At 41.8% G+C, this 23840-nt stretch overlaps 1 protein-coding gene and 1 long non-coding RNA gene across 5 annotated transcripts in view; one reads left to right on the top strand and one right to left on the bottom strand.

The window, feature by feature from the left end:
* CDK13 (cyclin dependent kinase 13) overlaps positions 1–11745 on the bottom strand; it is a 112330-nt gene extending 100585 nt beyond the window's left edge. For both annotated transcript variants that reach the window (XM_082662376.1, XM_082662377.1), the window contains exon 1: positions 9887–11745. In XM_082662376.1, the coding sequence (XP_082518502.1) occupies positions 9887–11112 (1226 nt within the window). In that variant the 5' untranslated portion in view covers positions 11113–11745. The remainder of the gene's footprint in view (positions 1–9886) is intronic.
* A 538-nt stretch (positions 11746–12283) lies between these two features.
* Positions 12284–23366, top strand: LOC309827757. Of its 3 annotated transcripts, none has more exons than XR_014297240.1 (5): positions 12284–12918; positions 13556–13720; positions 16602–16652; positions 16770–16909; positions 21409–23366. It is a non-coding gene; the product is annotated as an uncharacterized lncRNA (long non-coding RNA). The 3 variants fall into 3 exon arrangements; XR_014297241.1 differs by having other exon boundaries at positions 13012–13720; XR_014297242.1 differs by having other exon boundaries at positions 13012–13720; positions 16599–16652.
* Positions 23367–23840: the final 474 nt, after the last annotated feature.

The raw sequence follows: 23840 nt of genomic DNA, 5'->3' as shown, positions 1-23840 counted from the left end.
ACATCTACTGAAGCCCGCGTGCGCTAGAGCCTGCGCACCACAACGAAGAGTAGCCCCCGCTCGCCACAACTAGAGAAAGCCCACGCACAACGACGAAGACCCAAAACAGCCAAAAACAATAAATAAAAACAAATAAATTTTTTAAAAAATCCAGTAGCTGATGCAGAAACAAATTATTATGGAAACTCTCGTCAAACTACACAAGCCAGGAGTGAAATAAGTCAAAGTACCCTGGAGGAAAAATACATATATACAGAATTCCATACCTAGCAAAAATATCTTTCACAATGGAGACTTTTTCGGACAGACAAAACAGCAGACCTGCATTAAAAGAAGTGTTCAAAGCCATCCCTCTGGCCAGAGAAAAATATTACATTAAAACTTGGATCTACACAAAGGAAAGAGAAATGTTTGAAAAGTAGGTAAATGACTTTTCTCATTTTAAATTTCATGTCTACACATAACATACATAAGTTATACATATATAGAAATAAAACATATGACAAGAACAGTACAAAAGACAAGAAGAAGAAAATGGAGGAATGCTCTTGTAATGTTATATTATACATGAAGGTAGACTATGATAAATTAAAGATGTATATTACAAAACCAAGGATGTATAAGCACAGGGAACTACTTTCAATATCTCATAATAACCTATAATGAAAAAGTATATATAAATTACTGAATCACTTCAATGTACACCAGAAACACAACACTGTAAATCAACTACACTGCAATTAAAAAGAAAAAAAAAGTTAAAAAGAAACCCAAGGAGAAAAAAACCTGTGAACATGAGTTAGGCAAAGTTTGAGGACACAGGCGATGACAAAGAACACAAATCATAAAAGAAAAAATTGCCAAATGAGATTTCATGAAAATTTAAAACTTCTGCTTTTGAAATTACTGTTAAGGAAAGGTGAGCCAGGAAAGGTGAGCCAGTGGCTCACCTTTGCAAACATGTATCTGATAAAGAGTTTGTATCCAGAATATGTACAGAACTCAATGAGACAAACAACCCAATTCATAAAGAATATGGAGAAAACATTTTAAGACACTTCTCAAAAGACATGAAGAGCAAATAAGCATACAGAAAGATGCTCAACATTATTAGTCATTAGGGAATTGCAAATGAAACCACAATGATATACCACTCTACCTCTACTAGAACAGCTAAAATCAAAGACTGACAAAAACTGAAGTCTCAGTGAGAATGTGAAGCAACTGGAATGCTCATACACAGCTGACTAGAACGCAAAATGGTACAGCCATTTTGGAAAACAGGCTGGCATTTTCTTATGAAGTCAAACATTCACTTAACCATACAACACAGTAGTCCCACCCCTAATTTGCTCACAAATAATAAAAGCAAAAGATCTATATTCAAATGTTCACAGCAGCTTTGTTCATAACAGCTCAAAACTGGAAACAACTCAATTGTTTATCAACTGGGTAATGGGATAATCAAATTGCAGTATATTCATAAATGGAATATGACTCAGCAATAAAAAGGAACAAACCACTGGAACATGCAACAACATCAGTGAATCTCAAAAGCTGGCTAAGTGAAAGGCAGACAACAAAGATTATATACCATATAATTCCATTTATATGACATCAAGAAAGGTAAAACTAATGTGACAGAAAGTAAATTAGTGGTTGCCAAGGACCACAGGTAAGAGTAGGGGACGGACTGCAGAGAGGCACAGGGAACTTTTGGGGGCAATAGGAATGTTCCAGTTATCATGATTGTGGTGATTCATCAAACCCATTTAATTGCACACTTAAAACTGGTGAACTGTACTATATGTAAAGTTATACCTCAATAAAACTAGTTTTTAAAATGAATGAATGAAACATGTCCAATATACGGGGGTGGGGGTGGAGAATTCTAATTAATCCAAGCCTGGATATAATAAGTATTCATAAAAGTGATCTCGGGGCAATAAGCATTAAGAGAAATCACTTTGGGATGAGATTAATGAAGGCTTCATAGATAAGATGACACATGAACTACGGTTGAAAAAATGGACAAGTAGGATTGGCCAATTGAGGGTAGGGCATAAACTAACGTACAGGGGGCTTATAACTCCATGTTTTTAAAATGGTAAGGAGTCCAGTTTGTATTGTCATCAACACATACAGTGAGAAATAAGGTTATTTTGGGTCAGTCTATGGTGGAGAATCTTAAATGCTCAGTTCAAGAATTTGACTCTGTAAAAATGTTTTACAAAAAAATGACAGAATCAAAGTGGTATTTTGAGACTAATTTGAATGCAGAAAACAGGAAGGGCTCAAAGAGAAAAAGCCGAAATGCAATCAGAATCAACAATAAGGATGTAAGCTACAGAGTTTCGAACTAAATAAGAGTAGACCAGGGCTTCCCTGATGGCACAGCAGTTAAGAATCCACCTGTCAATGTAGGGGACACAGGTTCGAGCCCTGGTCCAGGTAGATTCACATGCCATGGAGCAACTAAGCCTGTGCGCCACAACTACTGAACCTGCGCTCTAGAGCCTGTGGGCCACAACTACTGAGCCCACATGCCACAACTACTGAAGCCCACGTGCCTAGAGCCCGTGGTCTGCAATAAGAGAAGCCACCGCAACGAGAAGCCCACGCACCGCAACGAAGAGTAGCCCCTGCTCGCCGCAACTAGAGAAAGCCTGAGCACAGCAATGAAGACCCAACACACAGCAATGAAGACCCAATGCAGCCAAAAATAATTAATTAATTAATTTTAAAAAAACAGAGTAGACCAAAGACCATTACAGAAGTACAAATTAGAACAAGCAATTCAGTAGAACTCAGGAGGGAGAGGAAGTAAGTATTACTAAGGTTTTGGCACTGGATGCTTGGGAGAAACTACTGCCACTTAAAACACGTGCACAAGCACACACAAATCAAAAAGTTCTTAAAACTAGACGTTACATAAACAAGGTTAAAAGACTCACAAAAATACTAATACCACAAAAAACACTTAATATCTCTACTACAAAGAGCTCTTATAAATTAGAAAAACATCAAATAATGAATCAAGAAATCAGAACATCCAACATACAGATGAAAAGAAAGGCAGCCTTATTAGATATTAAAGAAACACAAATGAAAAAAAATAACGGGACATCTGACAACTCCAAGCAATGGTGGGACTGAAGAAAGAGGTATTCTCACACTGTTGGGAAATATAAATTGGTAAAAGCCTTCTGAAAGGGCAATATGACAGTGTATCAGAACTATAAACCTGTAAACCATTTTTGACCCCAGCAATTTTATCCCTAGGAAATCCAATCTAGAGGAGATAATGGGCAAATGCACACAAAAATTCTGCGACAGATACATAAACATAGAAAAAAACAAAAAATAAAAAAAATAAGAATCTAGCAAAATGGACTTGGCCAAAGAAGTTATGGTATATCCATACAACAGAATACTAGGAGCCAATATAAAGAATATACTATGGAGTACAGGGTACAAAATAGCATTGTAGTATGTTATGTAAAATCTTATGTCCTTATGCATATACGCATAGAAGTCTAGAAGAATGTTCATCAAAATGTCATGGGGATGATCATCTCAGTTAGCTGGATTCAAAGGGACTTTTAATCTCATACTTTTCTATACTAACAAAATTTCTACCATGAGCCTCTATTATTCTTTGTAGATATGTGAAAAATAATGAAGAGCAATATCAGAAAAAGAAATGACTCCAAGAGAAGTGAAATAATTTAATGGTGGATAAATTAAGTTTGAAGTGTCAATAAAATACTTCAGTGAAAGTATCCCTATACAACTGAAAATGCAAAAAACGGAAAAGAAACAGAAAATGGGCATGCAGCCCATGAACTACTTTCGTTTTCAGTTCCTCTCACCACCTTTTTCATTTCCATTTTATGCAAATTCCAATTTTTAACCTAGACTTTAATCCTCTAACCTACATTTATTTTCCAAATATATTAAGAACACTAGATTCTACCATAATTTGCACGTGCAGAAATTCAAGGAACAAAATCACTGCGAATAAGTAATACTTTTCATAATACTTTTGCTTCCAACATCCACTTTAAAGTTTACAGATATCTACATATGAAACAAAGCCAACCAAAAACAAAAATAACAACAAAAACTTAAATGATATTCATAGAAAGCATACAGAATAAGAGAAAAGATTTAAATGACCATAAATATGAATATTAAGCAACATTAATTTTCAGCTGGTTTCTCAAAAACAGCTATTAATTTTTCAGTCAGGAAATAAAAGCTTGACATACAGTCTACTCAGAAAATTTTCACCAAGAAAAACAGATCATTTATCTTGATCATACAACAGAGTACAAATATAAATACTAAGTATGAATTTATTCTTTTTTTTTTTTTTTTTTGGCAGCGCTGGGCAGGCAGCATGTGGGATCTTACTTCCCGGACCAGGGATGGAACCCATGCCCCCTGCATTGGAAATGCAGAGTCTTAACCACTGGACTGCCAGGGAAGTCCCTGAATTTATTCTGTTCACACTAAAAGTGACTCCCAGCATCCTTGACTCATTCCAGTAAAGCATGAGCTAGAAGGGGGAGGTTCTTAAATTTTCTCCTTATAAATCAAAACAATTACTCCCCCAATCCTAGAGTATACATAAACCAAAACAGCAAGTAAATTTAGAGATACAACTGGCATTTATGCAAAAGCTGGTTTGCATTAATCTGTGGACAAAAATATTCAAATTAATTCAACCACTAATAAATATACTTTGGAATCTGTCCTCTAGGAGCTTACAATCTAGTAGGAAAAACACAAATTTTTAAAAGCTCTACAGCAAAGATAAAATAAAGTGCCGTAGGAATATAAGGAAAGGAATTAACTTTTTCTGGATGAATGGAGTAAAGGTCTCAAGATGGTGGAATTTGAGCTGGGTTTTGAATGGAAAGCTGGAGGCAGAGAAGAGGAAAAAAGGCATTTCAAGCTAAAAGAACAGCAAAAGGAAAAATGTAGAGAAATAAAAGTGCCTCTAAAAATGGAACTCTGATAGAATGGGACCAGATATAAAAGGCATTACCTGACAATGCATTAGAAAATTTGGACTTAATTAATGGAAGTGATACAATCTAACCAAAATTTTCAGCAAACTCTCCTGAATAAAGAATGAATTGGGAAGAAAAGAATAACAGGAAGTCTGATTACAAATGAGGGCCCGAACTAAGGTACTGGAAATGGAATAAATATTAGTGTTAGAACAAAAATGTGAGAGAATGAGTAGATGTAAATGTCAGGCAAGGTTGGGTCAGAGAAGCAGCAAAACACAAGCCCATCTTGGAAATGAAAGGATTACAGTTTGGAGACTTAAGACAGTTCACTTAAATTCCCATTCCTTCTGAGTGTTTCTGCATTTATCCAACTATCCTGTATTTTTAACACTTTTGAAAAGCATTTTAAGAATTCAATTCATCTAAGGATATTCATGACTTATTTCCAGTAAGTACATATCAAATCAGTATTTTATGAGTAATAGCTTTTTTAAAATTCTGGAATGTCTTCATTTCATATATTTTTGAGCACTAGTTTTTAGGACAAAACACTAAATAATCCACAACAAGAAATACTGCGTATCATATGCAAATGAATACTAATAAATTCATTTAAATTTCCATCTAGGGTATGCCCATCTTTAGATTCTCAGGGTCTCAATATTATTCCATAACAGAGGTTTCTGCTGCTTCTTGGTGGAAGAGAAGTTCCACAGGTTCAGAGAGAGAATCAATTATATATAACAATTTATTGTACTGATTGTAACTGGTCTGACTTGAGTGACTTCAGACCAAGACATCCCATGGCAAAACAACCCTCAATAACTATTATCAGTGTCTTCAAAAAATGTTTTTAGCCTCCTATTCATAAAACCTACAAATTAAAAGACAAAATGAGCTGAAAGAACCTTTAGAAGAATTTGGTTTTTTTAATCTTCAAAATGCTGCAAAGATGGCCAGGAAACAAATTAACACATAAATAACCAAACGGGGTGAATTTTAGCAAAACAGATCATTAAGTGAGGTGGTCAGCTCCCTTGAACCCCATGTGAGGTTCAATACAGCACAATATCAAGAGCTGGTACTTCAGAATCAGCCCAGGGTTTGAATCCAAGCTGACCTTGGAATAAATCACTTAACTTTTTAGAGCTTCCGTTTCCCAATCTATCAACAGGAATGTTCCAACCCCAACATGGGTTTTGGAGGTGAATATATGTTAAGTATTTATCAATGCCTGGCGTTCAGTAAAACCTCAATGTCAGTACCACTGCCTCTCATTCTGAACAGCCCCTCTCTTCAGTCCACCTGCACATTTATTATAAGGCCTATCAGCAGAATTATATGACTTCTCACACCCCAACAGTCAAGTAGCAAAGGAAATATGGTAACCCGGTTATACAGAGGAAAAAGGAAAGCTAAGAAGGGACTTGATGAAAAGCATGAGCAGCAGAGGGCTGAAGATTCAGATGGTGGCAAAGAGCAGGTTGTGAAGTAGAAGTCAATAGAATAGAGAGGATTTATTCTAGGAACCAACACAGAGAAAATCTTCATTCCATGGTCTCAATACCATTTTGAATGTGCATGCATTTCCTTAAAAATATCTACAGTGACAATTCATTCATATATAAGCTCCATGTGGGCTGGAAAAAGACCACTCTGCTATTTCCTATAGCAAAACACAAAGTCTCTATTAAATCCTTATATATCCAGGCCCACAATATTTCACATGCTCAATAAACGCCATCATTCCTTCCTTTACCTATCCAACAATTATTAAGAGTCTGCTTGTGCCAGATACTACACTGAGCACTAGGAATACAACGGTCATCAAGACAGGATAATTGCCTTCATGGAGCTCGCAATCCAAGAGTCTATTCGTTAAACAACATGGGCCACCTATCACAATGACTTAAACAAAACTTTTTGCATTAAGCTGGACAAGATAGTTCAATTAGTTATTCCAAAACAGTAATAACACATTTGTTATATTTAAAAATCAAGTTCTTCAATCAACTATTTTAACTATAAATTCTGGGCCCCATATTTTAAGCAGGACATTTGACAAACTAGGTATAATATAATGTGAAATCAAAAACTGTATGAAAAATGAGTTTTTTGACCCAGAGAAGAAAAGACAAAACAACTGTCTTGGGCTTCCCTGGTGGCGCAGTGGTTGAGAATCTGCCTGCTAAGGCAGGGGACACGGGTTCGAGCCCTGGTCTGGGAAGATCCCACATGCCGCAGAGCAACTGGGCCCGTGAGCCACAACTACTGAGCCTGCGCGTCTGGAGCCTGTGCTTCACAACAAGAGAGGCTGCGATAGTGAGAGGCCCGCGTGCCGCGATGAAGAGTGGCCCCCGCTTGCCACAACTAGAGAAAGCCCTCGCACAGAAACGAAGACCCAACACGGCCAAAAATAAATTAAAAAAAAAAAAAAAAAAAACTGTCTTTACATTTTGAAGAGGCAGCATACAGGTTTGCTCTGAACTATTCCAAAAAGTTAAACTTGAAGCAATTAGTAGAAGTTACGTGGAGGCAGATTTCTGTTTCAATATGAAGAATTCTAGCATTTCAAGCTATTCAATAAAAATTCCACCACGTTACATTTCTGTAATAGTCTGTAATATTTCTACACTTTGCAAAACACAAATCTTTTTTTCCCTTTAAAAAAAATCAGCTTTATTGAGATGTAATTTAAGTACAGCAAAATTCACCAATTTTAAGTGTACATAAAACACAAATTTTCATTTAATCCTTGGAATAATAAAACAAAACCAAGTATTTCGCTGTTACAGTTTAGGAAACTGAGTCTCCCAGGGTGTTGCTAAGACACTGGGCAAACCAGAAAGTCCCAAATCTAATGGAATAAGCTGTCTCAAAGTAACATCTTCCCACCTCTAGATGTATACAGGCACACAACCAAAAGGCTGGATGTCAGGAATGTTGGCCAAAATATTCTAAAGCTTCTTCCAAACCCAACCACTTAGAAATACTGGTGGTCAACACAGACACCAGGAAAAGATTCAGTAATGAATGGTCCTCTAGAATGCAAGCCTCATGAGGGCAAGGACCTTGTCTCTCTTCATTGCTATATTCCAGTCCTTAAAACAGTACCTGGCATATAATATGTGCTCAATAAATATTTGCTAAATACAAATAATCCCAAATGCACATACCACTGCTGTGAAATAAATATAAAATACACAGCACTATCAGATAATAAAGGACCTCACTGAAGTATCCAGCAACTAAAAGGCCTGATAAACAAAAAGTCCATTCCTAAAATTGCATCATACACTTAAAATTGCTATCTAAAGCACTGAAACTTTGACCTACTCCGTCAAAAACAAATTCATCTGCAAAAAATGCAAGCCTTTTGGCAAACCTATTTTAATTAAAGTAAAATATAAACTCGTACAAGACACAGAAGCTAGATATGGTGAAATGAGTTTTCAATGTTGATAGTCTTTGCTTAAGGCATCAACTAGCATTGAAAGTGTGCTTGAACCCTGCAAGAATGAAGAGATTTATACAGCTGGTTTGGTTTAAAGACAAACGCACACAAATCTCCACTCACATCACATCTTTACACTTACTAGGCTGACGCTTCAAAGAGATCTAATTTTACTGGTACACATGTTGTATTGAGATTCAACATAACCGTGCTTAGAGGTACTCAGCAGCTGCTTGGCATTACTGAAAAGTAAAACCAATAGGAAAAAACAACGGATGCAAACAATTCGTAATACCCTAAACTATAAGGCCTAGAGTTTCTAGACATCTAAAAGAATTTAAGAACCTGTAATATCCTCAGAAGTTACTTTTAATTCATTTTGCTTAACAAATAAATATATATCAATGCACACACCATTTTTGGAGAACAGCATTATATAACAGGCAAGGTATTAACAGCTATATTAAAGAATTACTCCAATTTAACTAAAATATACCTTTCAAAGATATCTGAACAAAGATCCTGACACTTAAAGGTCTAGTTAACTTTAAAGTAAGTGTAAACAGTAATTTAAAGTGCTAGCAGATAGTGTGATAGTTTAAGAAACGTCCAGTACTAAGCCATTCACTCGGTGGCTACACTGGATTACACCAACTAGCTTATGTTTATATTACATTATTAGCAACTGGGTGTCACCACAAACCAACACAGAAACCACAATCTCATCATTTTTTTCTACTTTTTAAAATCATGACTTTGGAAGATCAGGTAAAAAAAAAAAAAACTATTCCACACAAGAATACCATAAAATGAGTATCTTCCTTATCTTACGAATTAAGAACCGTAAGCTTTTTCACATATTTAAAGAATGAACTTGACAGAAAGGCTGCTTTTCCCACCGCTGTACTAATCATATGAAACATTTGCAACCCACATCTAACTCTGACATCAGCACCTGGCGCCGATTCTCCTTTACAAATGCTTACTCCCTAAGCTGCAATCCACTCCTAAGTCTCCAGCAACGAAACCTCTTCGGAGGGCTTTCAAAACTGTGACAAATCACCCTCCAGGCTGACCCAAAGCAACTGCGCTGGAAAAGCAAAGAGCAGTTTAGAGAAACCCGTTTAAATGGATTAACGCAACACCTTTAAAACGGTGAACCCTTCCTCAGAACCCTTCCCCGCCACAGCGAGGAGAAACTCTGCCGGACCTGTTGCTTTGTCCCCTCCGAAGCCCCCACAAGGTGCTTGGGGCGCGCGAAAACGCCCCTCCCCACCGGAAGCCCCGTGCCAGGTGAGGTTTTCTCGCCTCGCCGGCCGACTGGAATGCTGCAGCGCCTCATAGCCTCTTGCCCTGCCTCCGGGGCTCTGGCCGGCCCAGCCCGAGACAGACCCCGGGACGCCGGACTCACCTGATCACAGGGCTGTAGGGGCTCCGGGAGCGGCGCCAGCTGCTGCTGCTGTACGGGCTGGGGGACACGTCGCCGCCCCGCTCGTAGGAGCTGTGGCGGCTGTAGCTGGGGGAGCGGCGGCGGCTGTAGGGGCTCGGGGAGCGGGCCAGACGCCGCGAGTAGGGGCTGCTGCCGCCTCCCGCCGGGCTGGGGGACTTGCGGCTCCGCAGGCTCTGCGAAGCCCTGTGGGACACCGGGCTGTCGTCCCGGCCTCCCAGCGGGCTCAGGGACCGCTGCCGCCTCCTGTAGGCCTTGGGCTCGGTCTTGTCCTCCCGGTAGGCCTTGGGCGGCTCCTTGTAGGCCGACGGCGGCTCCTTGGACGACTTAGTCCGGCTCCGGTGGGCCTTCGGGTCTCGGTCCTTGCGGCTGCTACTGCTGCTGGACGTGGCCGAGGCGCTTTTCCGGCGGCCGCCGCTGCTGCTGCTGCTGCCGCTTTTGGCGGCCTCCACCCGCTCCTCGCCGCCGTGCCCGTGGCGGCTGCGGGACTTGGAGGCCTCGCCGCCGCCGCCGCCGCCGCCGCGCTGCCCGTCCCGCCGCCGGTGCTCGCGGTGGCGGTCCTTGCTGCGGCCGCTGCTGCTGCGGCGGTCCCGGCGGGGCCTGCGCTCCGACCCCTCCCCGCGCCGCTGGGTGCCGGAGGAGGAGGCCGGACTCCCGCCGCTGCCCCCCGTTCCCCCGGCAGCCGTCGCCGCCGTTGCCGCGCTGACCCCCCCCAGCAGCAGCCCCTGCTCGGACTGGGAGCTTACATCCTCGTACTCCACCAGCGGGGTCACACCCCCGCCGCTACTAGCACCGCCACCGCCGTCCTGCTGCGGCTGGGGCAGCGAGAAGACCCGACGCTTCTCCGCCTCCTGCCCGGCGCGGGGCCCGCGGCGCCGCTTCTGCCGCCCTCCTGCGCGCCTCTTGCCTCTCGCCAGCCGCTTGACCTCCAGAGGGGGGCCCGCGCTGAAGCAAGAGGAGGAGGCCGCGGCGGCGGCGGCTGCGGCGGCGGCCGTGCCGGGAGCAGCCAGGAAGAGCAGAGGCGGCGGGGGCGGCGGCGGTTGCAGGAGCTGCGGCTGCAGGAGCGGCAACAGCAGCGGCGGCTGCTGAGGGGACAGGAATCGCCTCCGCTTGCGGCGTTCCTCCAACTTCTTCTCCGCCCAGCTCAAGCCCCCGCCTCCCCCCAGCGCCGTGTCCGAGCTGCTCGGCATCGCCTAGAGCCCGCCGCAGAGCGCGGCGCGGGTGCGGCCTCCTCCCGGGTCAGATCCTGGCCATCTCCCCCGCCGGAAACGGGAACGGCGGCGGCGGTGGCGGAGGGACACCGAGCACCAGGGCCGGCCGGGAGACGCGCCACGATAATCCGGGTCGGGACTCGGGTCCCTGGGTTCCAGATCACAGTGGGGTACGCAGCGGCCTCCGGGCCCGAGGGAAGCAGGGAATCCGGGCGGAGGAGCTCCCGATCGTGCTCGTCTTCCTAGCCTCGGCAGCAAAAACACCAGATGCGCCGGGCGCTGACCTGCGGGGGAGTCCGGAGTCCTCCAAGTGCCCCCGGGGGTGGGGGAGAGCGACCTCGGCCGCGCTCTCGGCTCGGGCAGCGCAACGCGGAAGTACCACCTTCGTCTCCGCTTCACTCCATCGGGCCCTGACGTTGGGTGCGAGTTCAGGGGAGGGGAGTGGGCGAGACAACAACACGCCTCCGCCGCCTCCTTCTCCTCGTCGACGTTGTCCTCCTGTGGTGGCGGCGACACACGGCGGGCGCCTCAGAAGTGGCCTGGGCCTGACAACAACTCCCGGCCTAAGGCCTCGCGCACTCTGCGGCCCGCAGGGACGGGCGGCGGGGCGGGGCGAGGCGGGGGCGACCGGGCTGCGGCTCACGGTTGGGGCAGCGAGTGTGCGGGGCTGGGCGGGGGGCTGTTTCCGGGGAGATGGGGGCGGGGGGGGCGTTTCTGAGTCTGTGGGGGTGGGTATGGGCCCTGACTTTCTTCTTCCTTCGGCGCGGCGAGCAGAGGTGGCGGTGCTGCCCCTTTCCTCCGCTCCCCCCCCCGCCTCCACGAGGAGGCTCCTGGTGTGCGCGGCTGGCCCGGCTCGCTCCTCCCCTTCCCTCTCCGCTCCTCGTCAGGAGGAGGGAGGGAGATGGGACTTGCTGGTTGGGCCCTAACCTCCACAACCCCTCCTTCTAGCCTCCCTCTTTCGGCCTTTCCCCTCTTCGGCCCTGACGCAAGGCCGGGGGCGCGCACGCACGTCGCGCTCCGAGAAAGCCCAAGGTGAGTGGTGTCAGGGGCAAAGGAGGCGGGAACAAAGTTGCCGCGCACGGGCGTGCTCGCTCCCGCCAAGCGACGGGCGTCTGGCCCGGAAGTGAGGGAACGTAGAGACGGCTCCACTTCCGATGGGGGTGGGACTCTGTGAAGAAGAGTTAAAGAAAGGAGAGGGTTCGTGCGCCGCCCACTGCTGTCGCTGGAGAGTCTCGGGGTGACGGAGCGCCGGTCGTGCCTGTTGCTTGCGTCCAGCGCGCAGCACCGGCTCTGGATCTTCGCAGGCGCCGCACGGCGAGAGCAAGAATCTGGAGACTCAGGAATAATGCCATTAATGGCCTTCTGGGCTGGATAATCACCCCGTCGTCTCCTCTCAGCCAAGCCCGGACGGAGGTTGGAACAGCTGTGAAAGAGGGAGAGGGCACCCTGCAAAAGAGGGCGGAGATGGCGTTAGCTTAAACTATCTCTTGTACACCCAAGTTCCAGGCCCCATCTTGACCTAAAAACACAGTTGGAAATCCCAGTCTGGCGCTTCCATTAACACTGAAGTTTAAAAAAAAAAGTTAATACGAGGAATAATGAAACGTCGAAAGGAACTCCGGGAAACCCCAAAATTTTTACCGGCGGCCTTGAAGTCAAAACATCTCGCTCAAATGAGAGCTGCCCTTTTGGCACTTCACCCTCTTTCACCTTAACTATCCAAACCTGTGGGGCTGCAAAGCGTAACCATTCGGTGACCTCACGTCTCATTTCTTGCATTACCAGGTTAGCCTTAACTTAAATGGCTTATTGGTTTGGGTTTGTTTTTTTTTTTTAATTTTAATTGTATTATAGTTGACTTACAATGTTGTGTTTCAGGTGTACGCGAAGTGAATCAGTTATACATACGCATATATCCACTCTTTTTTAGATTCCTTTCCCATATAGGCCATTACAGAGTATTGAGTAGAGTTCCCTGTGCTACACAGCAGGTCCTTATTAGTGGCTTGTGGGAGTTTAATATGGTTGCAAAGAGAAGCTGAGCAGTGCATTCAATGGCTACATGTAGTCACCCGTTTTCAAGTTTATTCAGTGCATCGGTTGGTTCTTAGTTCTTAAACACTTGGTACCCATCCATCATTCATGCCTTAATAATTTTAATACACTAACACTGTATCTCAGTCTGGACTCACCTAAGCAGAAATCAGGCTTCACTGAAAGAGTACAAAGGGTGTTTGCTGAAGAATAAAGGAGGAGGCAAAGGAGTAGGTAATCTTGAAGGCAGTTCATTTCCCAGGAGGATAGGCCCCGGGTGGGCCACACAGTGGGACCTACCACGCAGCCAGAAGGATGTGGTAAATGCACTGGGAAACTAAATAGAAAAGTAAGGGACAAGGTGCCTAAAAACGTTTCTCCTTGGCAGTATTGCTGCCTGAAGTTCCTACAACCTAAACCAGTTAGCGAGAGGCTTTTTACAAAAAATTACGATCAACCTGCCCCATCATCCTACTTTGAAAAGCCTGGAGTAACAGAACAAGGAGAGCAAAATGGATTTATCTAGCAGTTCGTCACATATGACCAACTCCAGGTAAGAATATCATCTTCTGTCCTATACTTGCAAAGAAAACATGTTCCAAAGTAAATGGGTAGCTTCCAGTCCAGGTTGCAAACAGAAAACATATACTAAAATATTTTTAGTGGGGTTCTGCCACCCCATATGTTTCTGCAAAGAGTCTGGGGGGGTGAGATGGGGAAAAGGGGCAGAAGCGAAGCATTCTGAACTCCCCAAAGATACCTGCCCCCCATGCATTGAAATACTAATTATTAACAGGGTTCAAACTCCAAAAAATGAGAAAGACCTTTAAATTAGAAGCCATCTGTTTCTATAAGCTTGTCTACTTATCTTCGTGTAAAGAGACTTGAAGTTGCCACTTGGGACTGTGTTTTAGTATTTTACTGTTTGTGTGTTATGACATACTGTCTACTGGTTTAAGAGAGAAGGAGGTGGTAAGTTTTTTGCTTTCTTTGTTTATCTAATGGGTCATAACATACCTAATCAGCTGTTCTTAAAGTGTGGCCTGAGACTAACGCTTTTTCAATGAATCATGCAATCAAAGCTATTTTCATAGTAAGACATGATTTGTCTTTATCATTCTTATTTTTTCACAAATGCACTATGGAGTTTTCCAGAGGCAACATGACATGTGATGACATCATTGTTCTGATGGCTAATGGAATGTGTGCTTGTGTGTTCATATGTTTTCTAGAATGTTCTAAGGTATTAAGTTTCTGAAATGTGTAAACATTTGGAATATCTGCCTAAGTCAGTGACCCGATACTTTCCAACTGACTAATGGATGATGTTACAAAATCATGAGTAAAAGATTCATTCAAAGTGCAGGACAGACTGATGTGTTTTAATGTAACCATACAAAAAGTTCATAGATCTGTTCTCAGATTCCACTTTATAACTAACCTTTTAAGAAGCTACTGTGGGGACTTTCCTGGTGGTGCAGTGGTTAAGAATCCGCCTGCCAATGCAGGGGACACGGGTTCGAGCCCTGCTCCGGGAAGATCCCGCATGCCGCGGAGCAGCTAAGCCCGTGTGCCACAACTACTGAAGCCTGTGCTCCTTAACGAGAAGCCACCGCAATGAGAAGCTGGCGCATCACAGTGAAGAGGAGCCCCACGCCGCAGCTAGACAAAGCCCGCACGCAGCAACGAAGACCCAATGCAGCCAAAAATAAATAAATAAATAAATTAAGAAACTACTGTGGAGTTTTGGTGTAGTATCAAAGAATAACCACAGTTGTCTGGAAAAGCTATTAAAATACTCCCTCGCTTTTCCAACAACATGTCTTTTTCATACATTTCCACCAAAATAACATATTGCAACAAATTGCATTAAAAGGCTGATACGAGAATCAGTTTCAGTCCTACTAAACCAGTCGAAAGGAGATCTATAGAAAGGTAAAAACATTAATCCTCTAATATTTTTGTTTTGTAAAGATAGTTTCTTGCATTTAAATGTGTTAGTTGTGTTACTATATGATGAAGTTATTGTTATTTTGAATGACTTTTTTTTTTCTTTTTGGTGCCATGCTGCACAGCTTGCAGGATCCTAGCTCGCAGACCAGGGATCGAACCCAGGCCCTCAGCAGTGAAAGTGCAGAGTCCTAACCACTGGACCGCCAGGGAATTCCCTAAATGAATATTTTTAAATTGTCTCCATTTTTATTTCTAATATCAACAGATATAACTCATATAAACAAAAACTCTTTTATGGTCCTCAGAAATTTTTTTAAGTGTAAAAGGATCTTCAGACCAAAACCTTTGAGAAATGCCATACAAAATCATTAAAATTCCACTGCTTCTGTTCATGCTTCTAGTGGTACAGACAGTTCACAGATAGGTCATGCACTACCATTCCAGAATCTTCCTTATAACTAGGAGTTTCTGTAGTGTCTTTCAACATTGCTTCTCCTTTAGAGAAATTGGTTGGTTGAGTTTTTATTAGGTTTTCTCAGTCTTGAAAAAGTTTAAGCTCTCCTTACTTCAGCCCACTATTCTTTATCATAAGGAAGAATATCAAGCATGTTATTGTTAAAAGAGAGAAAAGCAAAGCCAAAACAATGGAACTTTTCAATTTAATTATAAAAACAAGTAGTGGCCAGTATTTATGTGCACTTACTATGTGTCAGGCTCTGTGCTAAGTGCTTTATATTTATCTTCTCATTTAATCCTCTCAACAGTGCCTAAAAATAGGGTGACCATAGTCCTCAGTTTGCCTGCGGTGGTCCTGGTTTATGCCATTTGTTCAAGTGTAATTATTAATAATATCCCCCTGCCAGCACATAAGTTTCCCAGTTTGGACATAAATTATCTGATCACCCTCCCTGTAAAAATTACTATCCACAGTTTACAAATTAGGAAACTGAGGCACAGAGAGATTGAGTGTCTTGCCCAAAGTACACTGCTAGTAAATGTGGGTGTGGGATCCTAACCCAGGTCTGTCTAGCTTTGTAGTTCAGGCTTTTAAAGAATTACAGACTGTTTCACAGTGATATCAATGCTCCTGAGATTTATGTTGACCCCAACTGTAGTAATATATTCCAGAATAAAAGAAAGTAGAACACAGAAATTTAAGGTAAAGTTTTAAATTCAGTTTCAGTTGTAAAACACTGATGTGATAGATGTGCTGTTCCGACACTCATCTTTTACACAGTTCAGAGGCGCACACTTGCTATCAACAGTTTGCAGAAAACCAATGCTGCTTCTGTGTTGGGGCTTGCGGGGGAGTGCAGTTCTTGCTGGTTCAGTAAAGCTGAAGGATGCCTATTTATAAAACAGGAAAGGTGGACCAAACTGTTAGAGGCCTTCCTAATAGGGATTCTCCCTGATTATAAGTAACAATGCAAGTTTCATTGGGTGTATAAATGTGCCTAGCTTAAATCTACATCTCCCAGCAGTCTCTGCAGATGAAGGACCTGACCATGCTATGCAGTCCTGGCCAACGAAATGTAAGTAGAAGTTGTTGGATGAGGCTTCTGGGAATGCTTTCTTAAAATGGAAGGCCAATTTAGCTGACCTTGCCTTTTACTTTTCTTTACATCTGGAACTCAAATGCAATACTGGAGTTTGAGCAGCCATCTTGTGACTACAAAGGAACACGCACATGTTAAGGATGGCTAGGTGAAGGGAAGAGAGAAGGACCTGGCTCTCTGAGGACATTGTGGATCTACCAAATCAACCCTGGACTGAAAAAGACATGAAACTGGTAATATGTTTAAGGCACTGTTTTTTTCCATTTTTATTATAGATAAACTAAATTCCTAACTATTGCAGTGTGACCCCATGCTCCCATCCCACTTCAGTGGTGGATATCATTAATGAGAGCATTCTTTCCTGCTCATCCTAAATATAGCCTCAGAATCTGTCTCAACATAAGTGTCTAAAACCCACACTGCAGCAGATCAGCCACATTGTCCAGCAGCTCAGGCTTGAGAAGGACATGGTTCAGGTATGGTGCTGCAACTGTCACCAGAAGGGCAAACAATCACGCAAGTGAATATTCGCACTGAGAGGATTTTGAGGCTATTGGGCAGTCTCCTTTCTCAGGGGAATCAGTACCCTCTTCTCTGGCCCCAGGGCCCTATTTTGTCACCCCAGGCTGTAGTGACGCTTACTTCACTACGCTGTACTCCTCAGTCTCTTTCCATGAGAGTGAAGCCTTTCCCTCTGTGTCTGTCACCACTCTGGGCTTTCCCATGCCTTCAAACCGAGGAATGGGGGCCAAAGGAAAGGGAAGAGCTAGGGGAAAACCTTGGGGTTTCTACCAGGGCTTTGGGGACTAAGTTCTTTATTCACTAAGAAAAGAATTGGCAGCTGAGAAGGTGTGGGGACAGGGAGTTTGGAGGAGGTGGTTGGAGGGAAGGTGAAGTTCAGGGTTGCTCCTGATTATAATCCCCATGTCATTCATCACTTTGTTCTTAAATAAAGAAGCCTGGGACATAGACACACAGAGCAATATATTCCAGAATGAAAGAAAATATGACACAAAATTTGCAATGAAAACTTAAGATCAATTTCACTAGTAAAACTGAAGCGATGTGTCACTCCCATGCTCATTTTTCACACAGTTTCAGAAGCCTACTACCTCTGAGTCAGAAATGATACCAGTAATGAAATTATTTTTCAGGCTTGTCCTGGAGCAATTTTTGTCATTATTTGGGGAATTGCTTGGTCCAAAAACTCAGGGTTCACACCCTGGCACAAAACTACGTGTCTTAGTTATGTTATATTGTTATGCCTTGTTATAGAGACAAATCAATACATTGAATTATGTCAGGAATTACAGGGTATGTAATTTATTGGAATCAATATTGTGTTAATGTCTAATCTCATAAGAATATTTATGTACTCTTAGGAGATAGTTATTCAGGAATATTTGGAAGTTCGACTGCAGATTACACACCATTGTAAAGCAATTATACTCCAATAAAGGTGTTAAAAACAAACAAAAAAGAAATAGACCTAAAAATGCTGAAATGATAGAATTAGTGCACCAAGACTTTAAAAACAATTATTTAAAAAAGTTTAAGGACTTAAAGGCAAGTGTGAAAATACTTAGGAAAGAAATGGATATAAGATAGAAATAAATAAAAAACTTTTCAAGCTGAAAAAAAAAGAATACTTTAAATTTCTAATTACATCAACTAACAGATTTGATGGAGAAGGGATAAACAAGCAAACAATTCATTTATGTTGTGTTAAAAGTTCTCATTAATAAGGTCATTATAGCCTTAAAATACACTATTGGAGATATAGGTCAAAGGAAATAATTTCTACCAGAACTTTTTAACTGACAATGTGAATCTTATTTTGTGTTCAGAGCATTGCAATAAAATTATTAGAATCAGCATTTAATAATTGATTCACCCTTATATTTATGGTTAGATGATTTTTAACAAGGGTGCCAAGACAATTTGATGGGGAAGAATTGTCTATTCAGCAGATGGTTATGGTGAAGGAGATTGTTGTTGATAGGTGTAAACAACAACTGCTCAGGCCCCTCCTCATTTCCATTTTCCCCATTATCACAATATAAATAATAGCAAAGAAAAAAAAATGGTGCTAGGCCAACTCGACAGCGACATGCAAAAGAGTGAAGTTGGACCCCAACCTCATACAATATACAAAAATTAGCTCAAAATGGATCAGAGGCCTAATATAAGAGCTAAAACTATAAAACTCTGAGAAGTTAAATATAGGAATAAATATTTGCAACCTTGGGTTACACAAAACCTTCTCAGATGAGACACCAAAAGCACAAATGACAAAAGGAAAAATGATAAATTAGACTTATCAAAACTAAAAAGCTTGTGCTGCTTCAAATGACACCATCAAGAAAATGAAAAAGACAGTGCATAAATCTTTACAAATTATGTGGTAAGGGATTTGCACATAGAATATATAAAGAACTCCCACAACTCCACAATGGAAGGATAAATAACCCAATTTTAAAATGGTTAAAAGATCTGAATAGACATTTCTCCAAAGAAGGCATACAAATGGCCAGAAAGGAAAGATGCTCAGTATTATTAGCCATTAGGGAAATTCAGATAAAAACCACAATGAGATACCACTTTACACACCAGGATGGCTATAGTCAATAGACAGGTTTTGTCAGAGATGCAGAGAAAATGGAACCCTCATACCTCGCTGGTGGGAATGTAAACGTGATACAACCACTTTGGAAAACAGTTTGGCGGTTCCTCAAAATGTTAGACGCGGAATTACACTATGACCCAGCAAATTCAATCCTAGCTATGTACCCTCAAGATATGTAACCATATCTCCCATGAAAAAACTTGTACACAAATGTTAACAGCATAATTCATAATAGCCCAAAAGTGGAAACAACCCAAATGTCCATTAGCAGATGAATGGATAAACAAAATGTGACACATCCTTACAATATAGTATTTTTTTTTCAGCAATAAAAAGGAATGAATTTCTGATACATGCTATTGCATGGAGGACCTTTGAAAATATTATGCTAAGGGAAATAAGCCTTAGTTTCTGTCTTTTAATCATCCCCTAAGGTACAAAGTATACAGTATTATTCCCATTTAATAGTTGAGGAAAGTAAAGCTCAAGGAGATTGAGTTGTCTACAGCCACATAAACAATAATGTGAAACTTGAATTTTCAACCCCAAAACATACCCTAAACACAAATAAAAACACTTTTTAAAAAGTGTTTCTTGATCTATATCCACACAATCCCTTCCTTTTCCTTTATCATGTCCTTAGTGATCACATAAATGCTATCCATCTTTCCTTTTCCCTTTCTGTATTGGTGCCTGGCCTTCTTCCCAGTGTCCTGGGCATAGCTAAAAATTTCCAATGGAAATCAAGGGGTTTTAGAGCTGGAAAGAATCTTTAAATTTTAAGTTCACCCCCCCCCAAGTCACTTTATTGATGGAAACTGAGATTTACACAAATCAAATGTCCTGTCTAAGGTCCCAAAGCTATTTTGTAGAAGAAGCCTTGTTTATTTTGTCTCCCATCCAGTACTCTTTACATTTGACTCATGGTTTTCAAACTCGCTGGTGGTACTCAAAGACATTCCAAGGGGTACATAGGCTGGGAAAGTTTTGAGGAAATCCATTTTCGAATGATCAACTTCCATACTTCTAAAATTGATCTGCCTGAGAATGTTCTTGTGGTCAAGGTATCTTGCTGGTTCTCTCTCCCACTTTATAAAACAAAGACAGAACTCTCATTCTCTAATCTTAATGGCACATTGCCCAAAAGTGTAAGAACAAAGACAAACCAAGGCACAACTGAAACATTGTGTCTGGGAAAGACTTGTTTAATCAAGACAACCTGTCTCATTGTAGCAATAAGTAATATTCCTCTCTGAACACATAGAATAGCTTTAATTTTTTTTTTTTTTTTTGCCGGGCACCATGTGGCTGGTGGGATCTCAGTTCCTCCACCAGGTATCGAATCCCAGGCCACAGCAGTGGAACCCCAAAATCCTAACTACTAGGCCACCAGGGAACTCCTTTAACTTTACTAATATTTAAAAATGATTAATCAAAACAAATATATTTGCTGTTTTAATCAATTGTATATTACTGATAATTGAAATTATGACTCAATCTAGAAGAAAAATTTTAACACTCATCAGTTTTCACTTACATACTTTTTTTTCTTATGGCAGGATATATAATAAGGTGATCAGTAAAAGACTTTAAAGCAAAAAAAGTATGTTAGTATATTACATTAGGATAAAATTATGTGAGAGAAGTGGAATGGAAAAGAGAACAATGTAAAATTCTGGCTGTTGAAGGTTAGGTATAGTTTTTCCAAAAGAATGATAGTCGGTATCAAACAGCCATCGTTTGAGTCTTTTGGATACACACAGGAGTGATATAAGAATCCTAAATGTCAACATAAAATGGTGCAAAGGTATATATAGGCTTTTCAAATCATTTTAGGAATTATAAGCAAAAAAACCTGAAGGCCACTGTCATAGGTAATCCTTTGTAGAATATTGATGACTCATCATAAGTCCATTGCCATTATAGAAAAAAATTCTCAACAAACCTGTCTGCTAATTTTTAACTCAATATTATCATTTCCACACATAGAGGAAAGCACATTATCATTGTTCTTAAAAAATATATATTTTTAAAGGCATGAAATAGAGATTTTTGTTCCCACTCCTAAACTTTGCAACCTTTTATTTTCTTGCACAATTTCTCCAGGCACCCAGGCACCCAGGCACCAGGCTCATGTATACTGAGGCTTCTGCTTAAAACTCTACAGTTGCTCCCAACTGCTTCTAGGAGAAAGTGCTAACACCAGCAGGGGGCTCACATCACTCTGCATGATCCGAGTGCCACTCATGGCTCCAGACTGCCCTTTCTCTGCTCAAACTCTGCACTTCAGTCATCTGGAACTTCTTTTTAGTTCTTTGAAGGTCCCGTTCGTCTCTCAACTCTGGGCCTTCACAAGGGCTGCTCCCTCTGTGTGGAATACTCAACCCACCTCCTACCTCCCAACTAGGTGTAATTTTTACATATTCGAATGTCAGGTTTAGGTACCACTTGAAGCTTTCTCCGACCACCCCCACCACTACCATCACTAAGGTTGGATTAAATGTTCCTCTTTTGTGTTCCTGATGAATAATGTCCTTCCCCATCAAGGATGTACTGCAGTCTTCTCTTTCCTTGTCTGTTTCCTCCAATAGACTGTAGGTTGCAACACGACAGAAACAGTGTCTACTCACCATCATATTAAGCCTCCCCCAATGTACGGTACCTGGTAGTTTCTGAATGACTAATGGGAGAATTAATGAATGGATTGATTTTGCTGATTCATCAATTAAAAGACTTCTGTTGAAAGTAACAGCTACTTTAACAATCTTAAAGGAATTTATTGGAAGGATATAAAGGGCTCATGAACTGACAGGAAGTTGTACTACCAGGCTGGAAAAATAGGTAAAGACCCAGGTAACTCGAGCAGCCAAGAAGCTGGAAAATGTTAGCAGGAATAGCCCAATAGCCTGGGAAGGACACAGTTACCTTTGTTGCAGGGCACTGCTGCTGTCTCTTTGGGATTCCACCTCAACTGCCCTTGGAGATAATCTCCCCACTGCTGGGAATTAAATTTCATTGCCCCAAGGAAACCATAAACAAGACAAAAAGACAGCCCTCAGAATGGGAGAAAATATTTGCAAATGAAGCAACTGACAAAGGATTAATCTCCAGAATTTACAAGCAGCTCAGTATCAAAAAAACAACCCAATCCAAAAATGGGCAGAAGACCTAGACATTTCTCCAAAGAAGGTATACAGGTTGCCAACAAACACATGAAAGGATGTTCAACATCACTAATTATTAGAGAAATGCAAATCAAAACTACAATGAGGTATCACCTGACACCAGTCAGAATGGCCATCATCAAAAAATCTACAAACAGTAAATGCTGGAGAGGATGTAGAGAAAAGGAACCCTCTTGCACTGTTGGTGGGAATGTAAATTGATACAGCCACTATGGAGAACAGTATGGAGGTTCCTTAAAAAACTAAAAATAGAACTACCATATGACCCAGCAATCCCACTACTGGGCATATACCCTGAGAAAACCATAAATCAAAAAGAGTCATATACCACAATGTTCATTGCAGCTCTATTTACAATAGCCAAGGTATGGAAGCAACCTCTGTCCATTGACAGATGAATGGATAAAGATGTGGCACATATATACAGTGGAGTATTACTCAGCCATAAAAAGAAACGAAATTGAGTTATTTGTAGTGAGGTAGATGGACCTAAAGTCTGTCATACAGAGTGAAGTAAGTCAGAAGAAAAAAAATACCGTATGCCAACGCATATATATGGAATCTTAAAAAAAAAAAAAAAGGTTCTGAAGAACTTAGGGGCAGGACAGGAATAAAGACAGATGTAGAGAGTGGACTTGAGGACGTGGGGGGAAGGGTAAGCTGGGAAGAAGTGAGAGAGTGGCATGGACATATATACACTACCAAATGTAAAGTAGATAGCTAGTGGGAAGTAGCCGCGTAGCACAGGGAGATCAGCTCGGTGCTTTGTGACCACCTAGAGGGGTGGGATAGGGAGGGTGGGATGGAGACGCAAGAGGGAAGGGGATATGGGGATATATGTATACGTATAGCTGATTCACTTTGTTATAAAGCAGAAACTAACACACCATTGTAAAGCAATTATACTCCAATAAAGATGTTAAAAAAAATTTCATTGCCCCTTTGTGTCTCTTGGTCAAGATTTAAATTTCTGGAAAAGTGATCATTGGCTAAAGATCATGTGCCGTGCCCAGGCTGCTAGAGGTGAGGGACATCAGGATAGGGCCTCTCACGCTTTCAGACTGGGAAGGAGGGCATGCCTTTCACCAAGACTGTGGAGGAATTCCTCGAACAGGAAGAAGGGTTGGATACAGTGCAGCTAAGAAAGTACAGCTGTCTGCTACAGCTGTCTAGAACTAGAGCAAAATATGTGTTCCCACACAGAACAGTTTGTTTTGGTGCCATGTGTGTATTTAGGGCCTCTAGAATGGCTTAAAAAATAATAAAAACACATGAATTGAGTGTGATGTTTTTAGAGAAACATAATCTTCATTCTTTAGTCAAATGGAATATTCAGTAATTCAGATATGGTTA

This window comes from Grampus griseus, assembly GCF_964374135.1.
Source record: "Grampus griseus genome assembly, chromosome: 9".
NCBI classification, from domain to species: Eukaryota; Metazoa; Chordata; class Mammalia; order Artiodactyla; family Delphinidae; genus Grampus; species Grampus griseus.
Note: the sequence above shows the minus strand (reverse complement) of the source record. Positions and strands in the feature narration are given on the sequence as shown.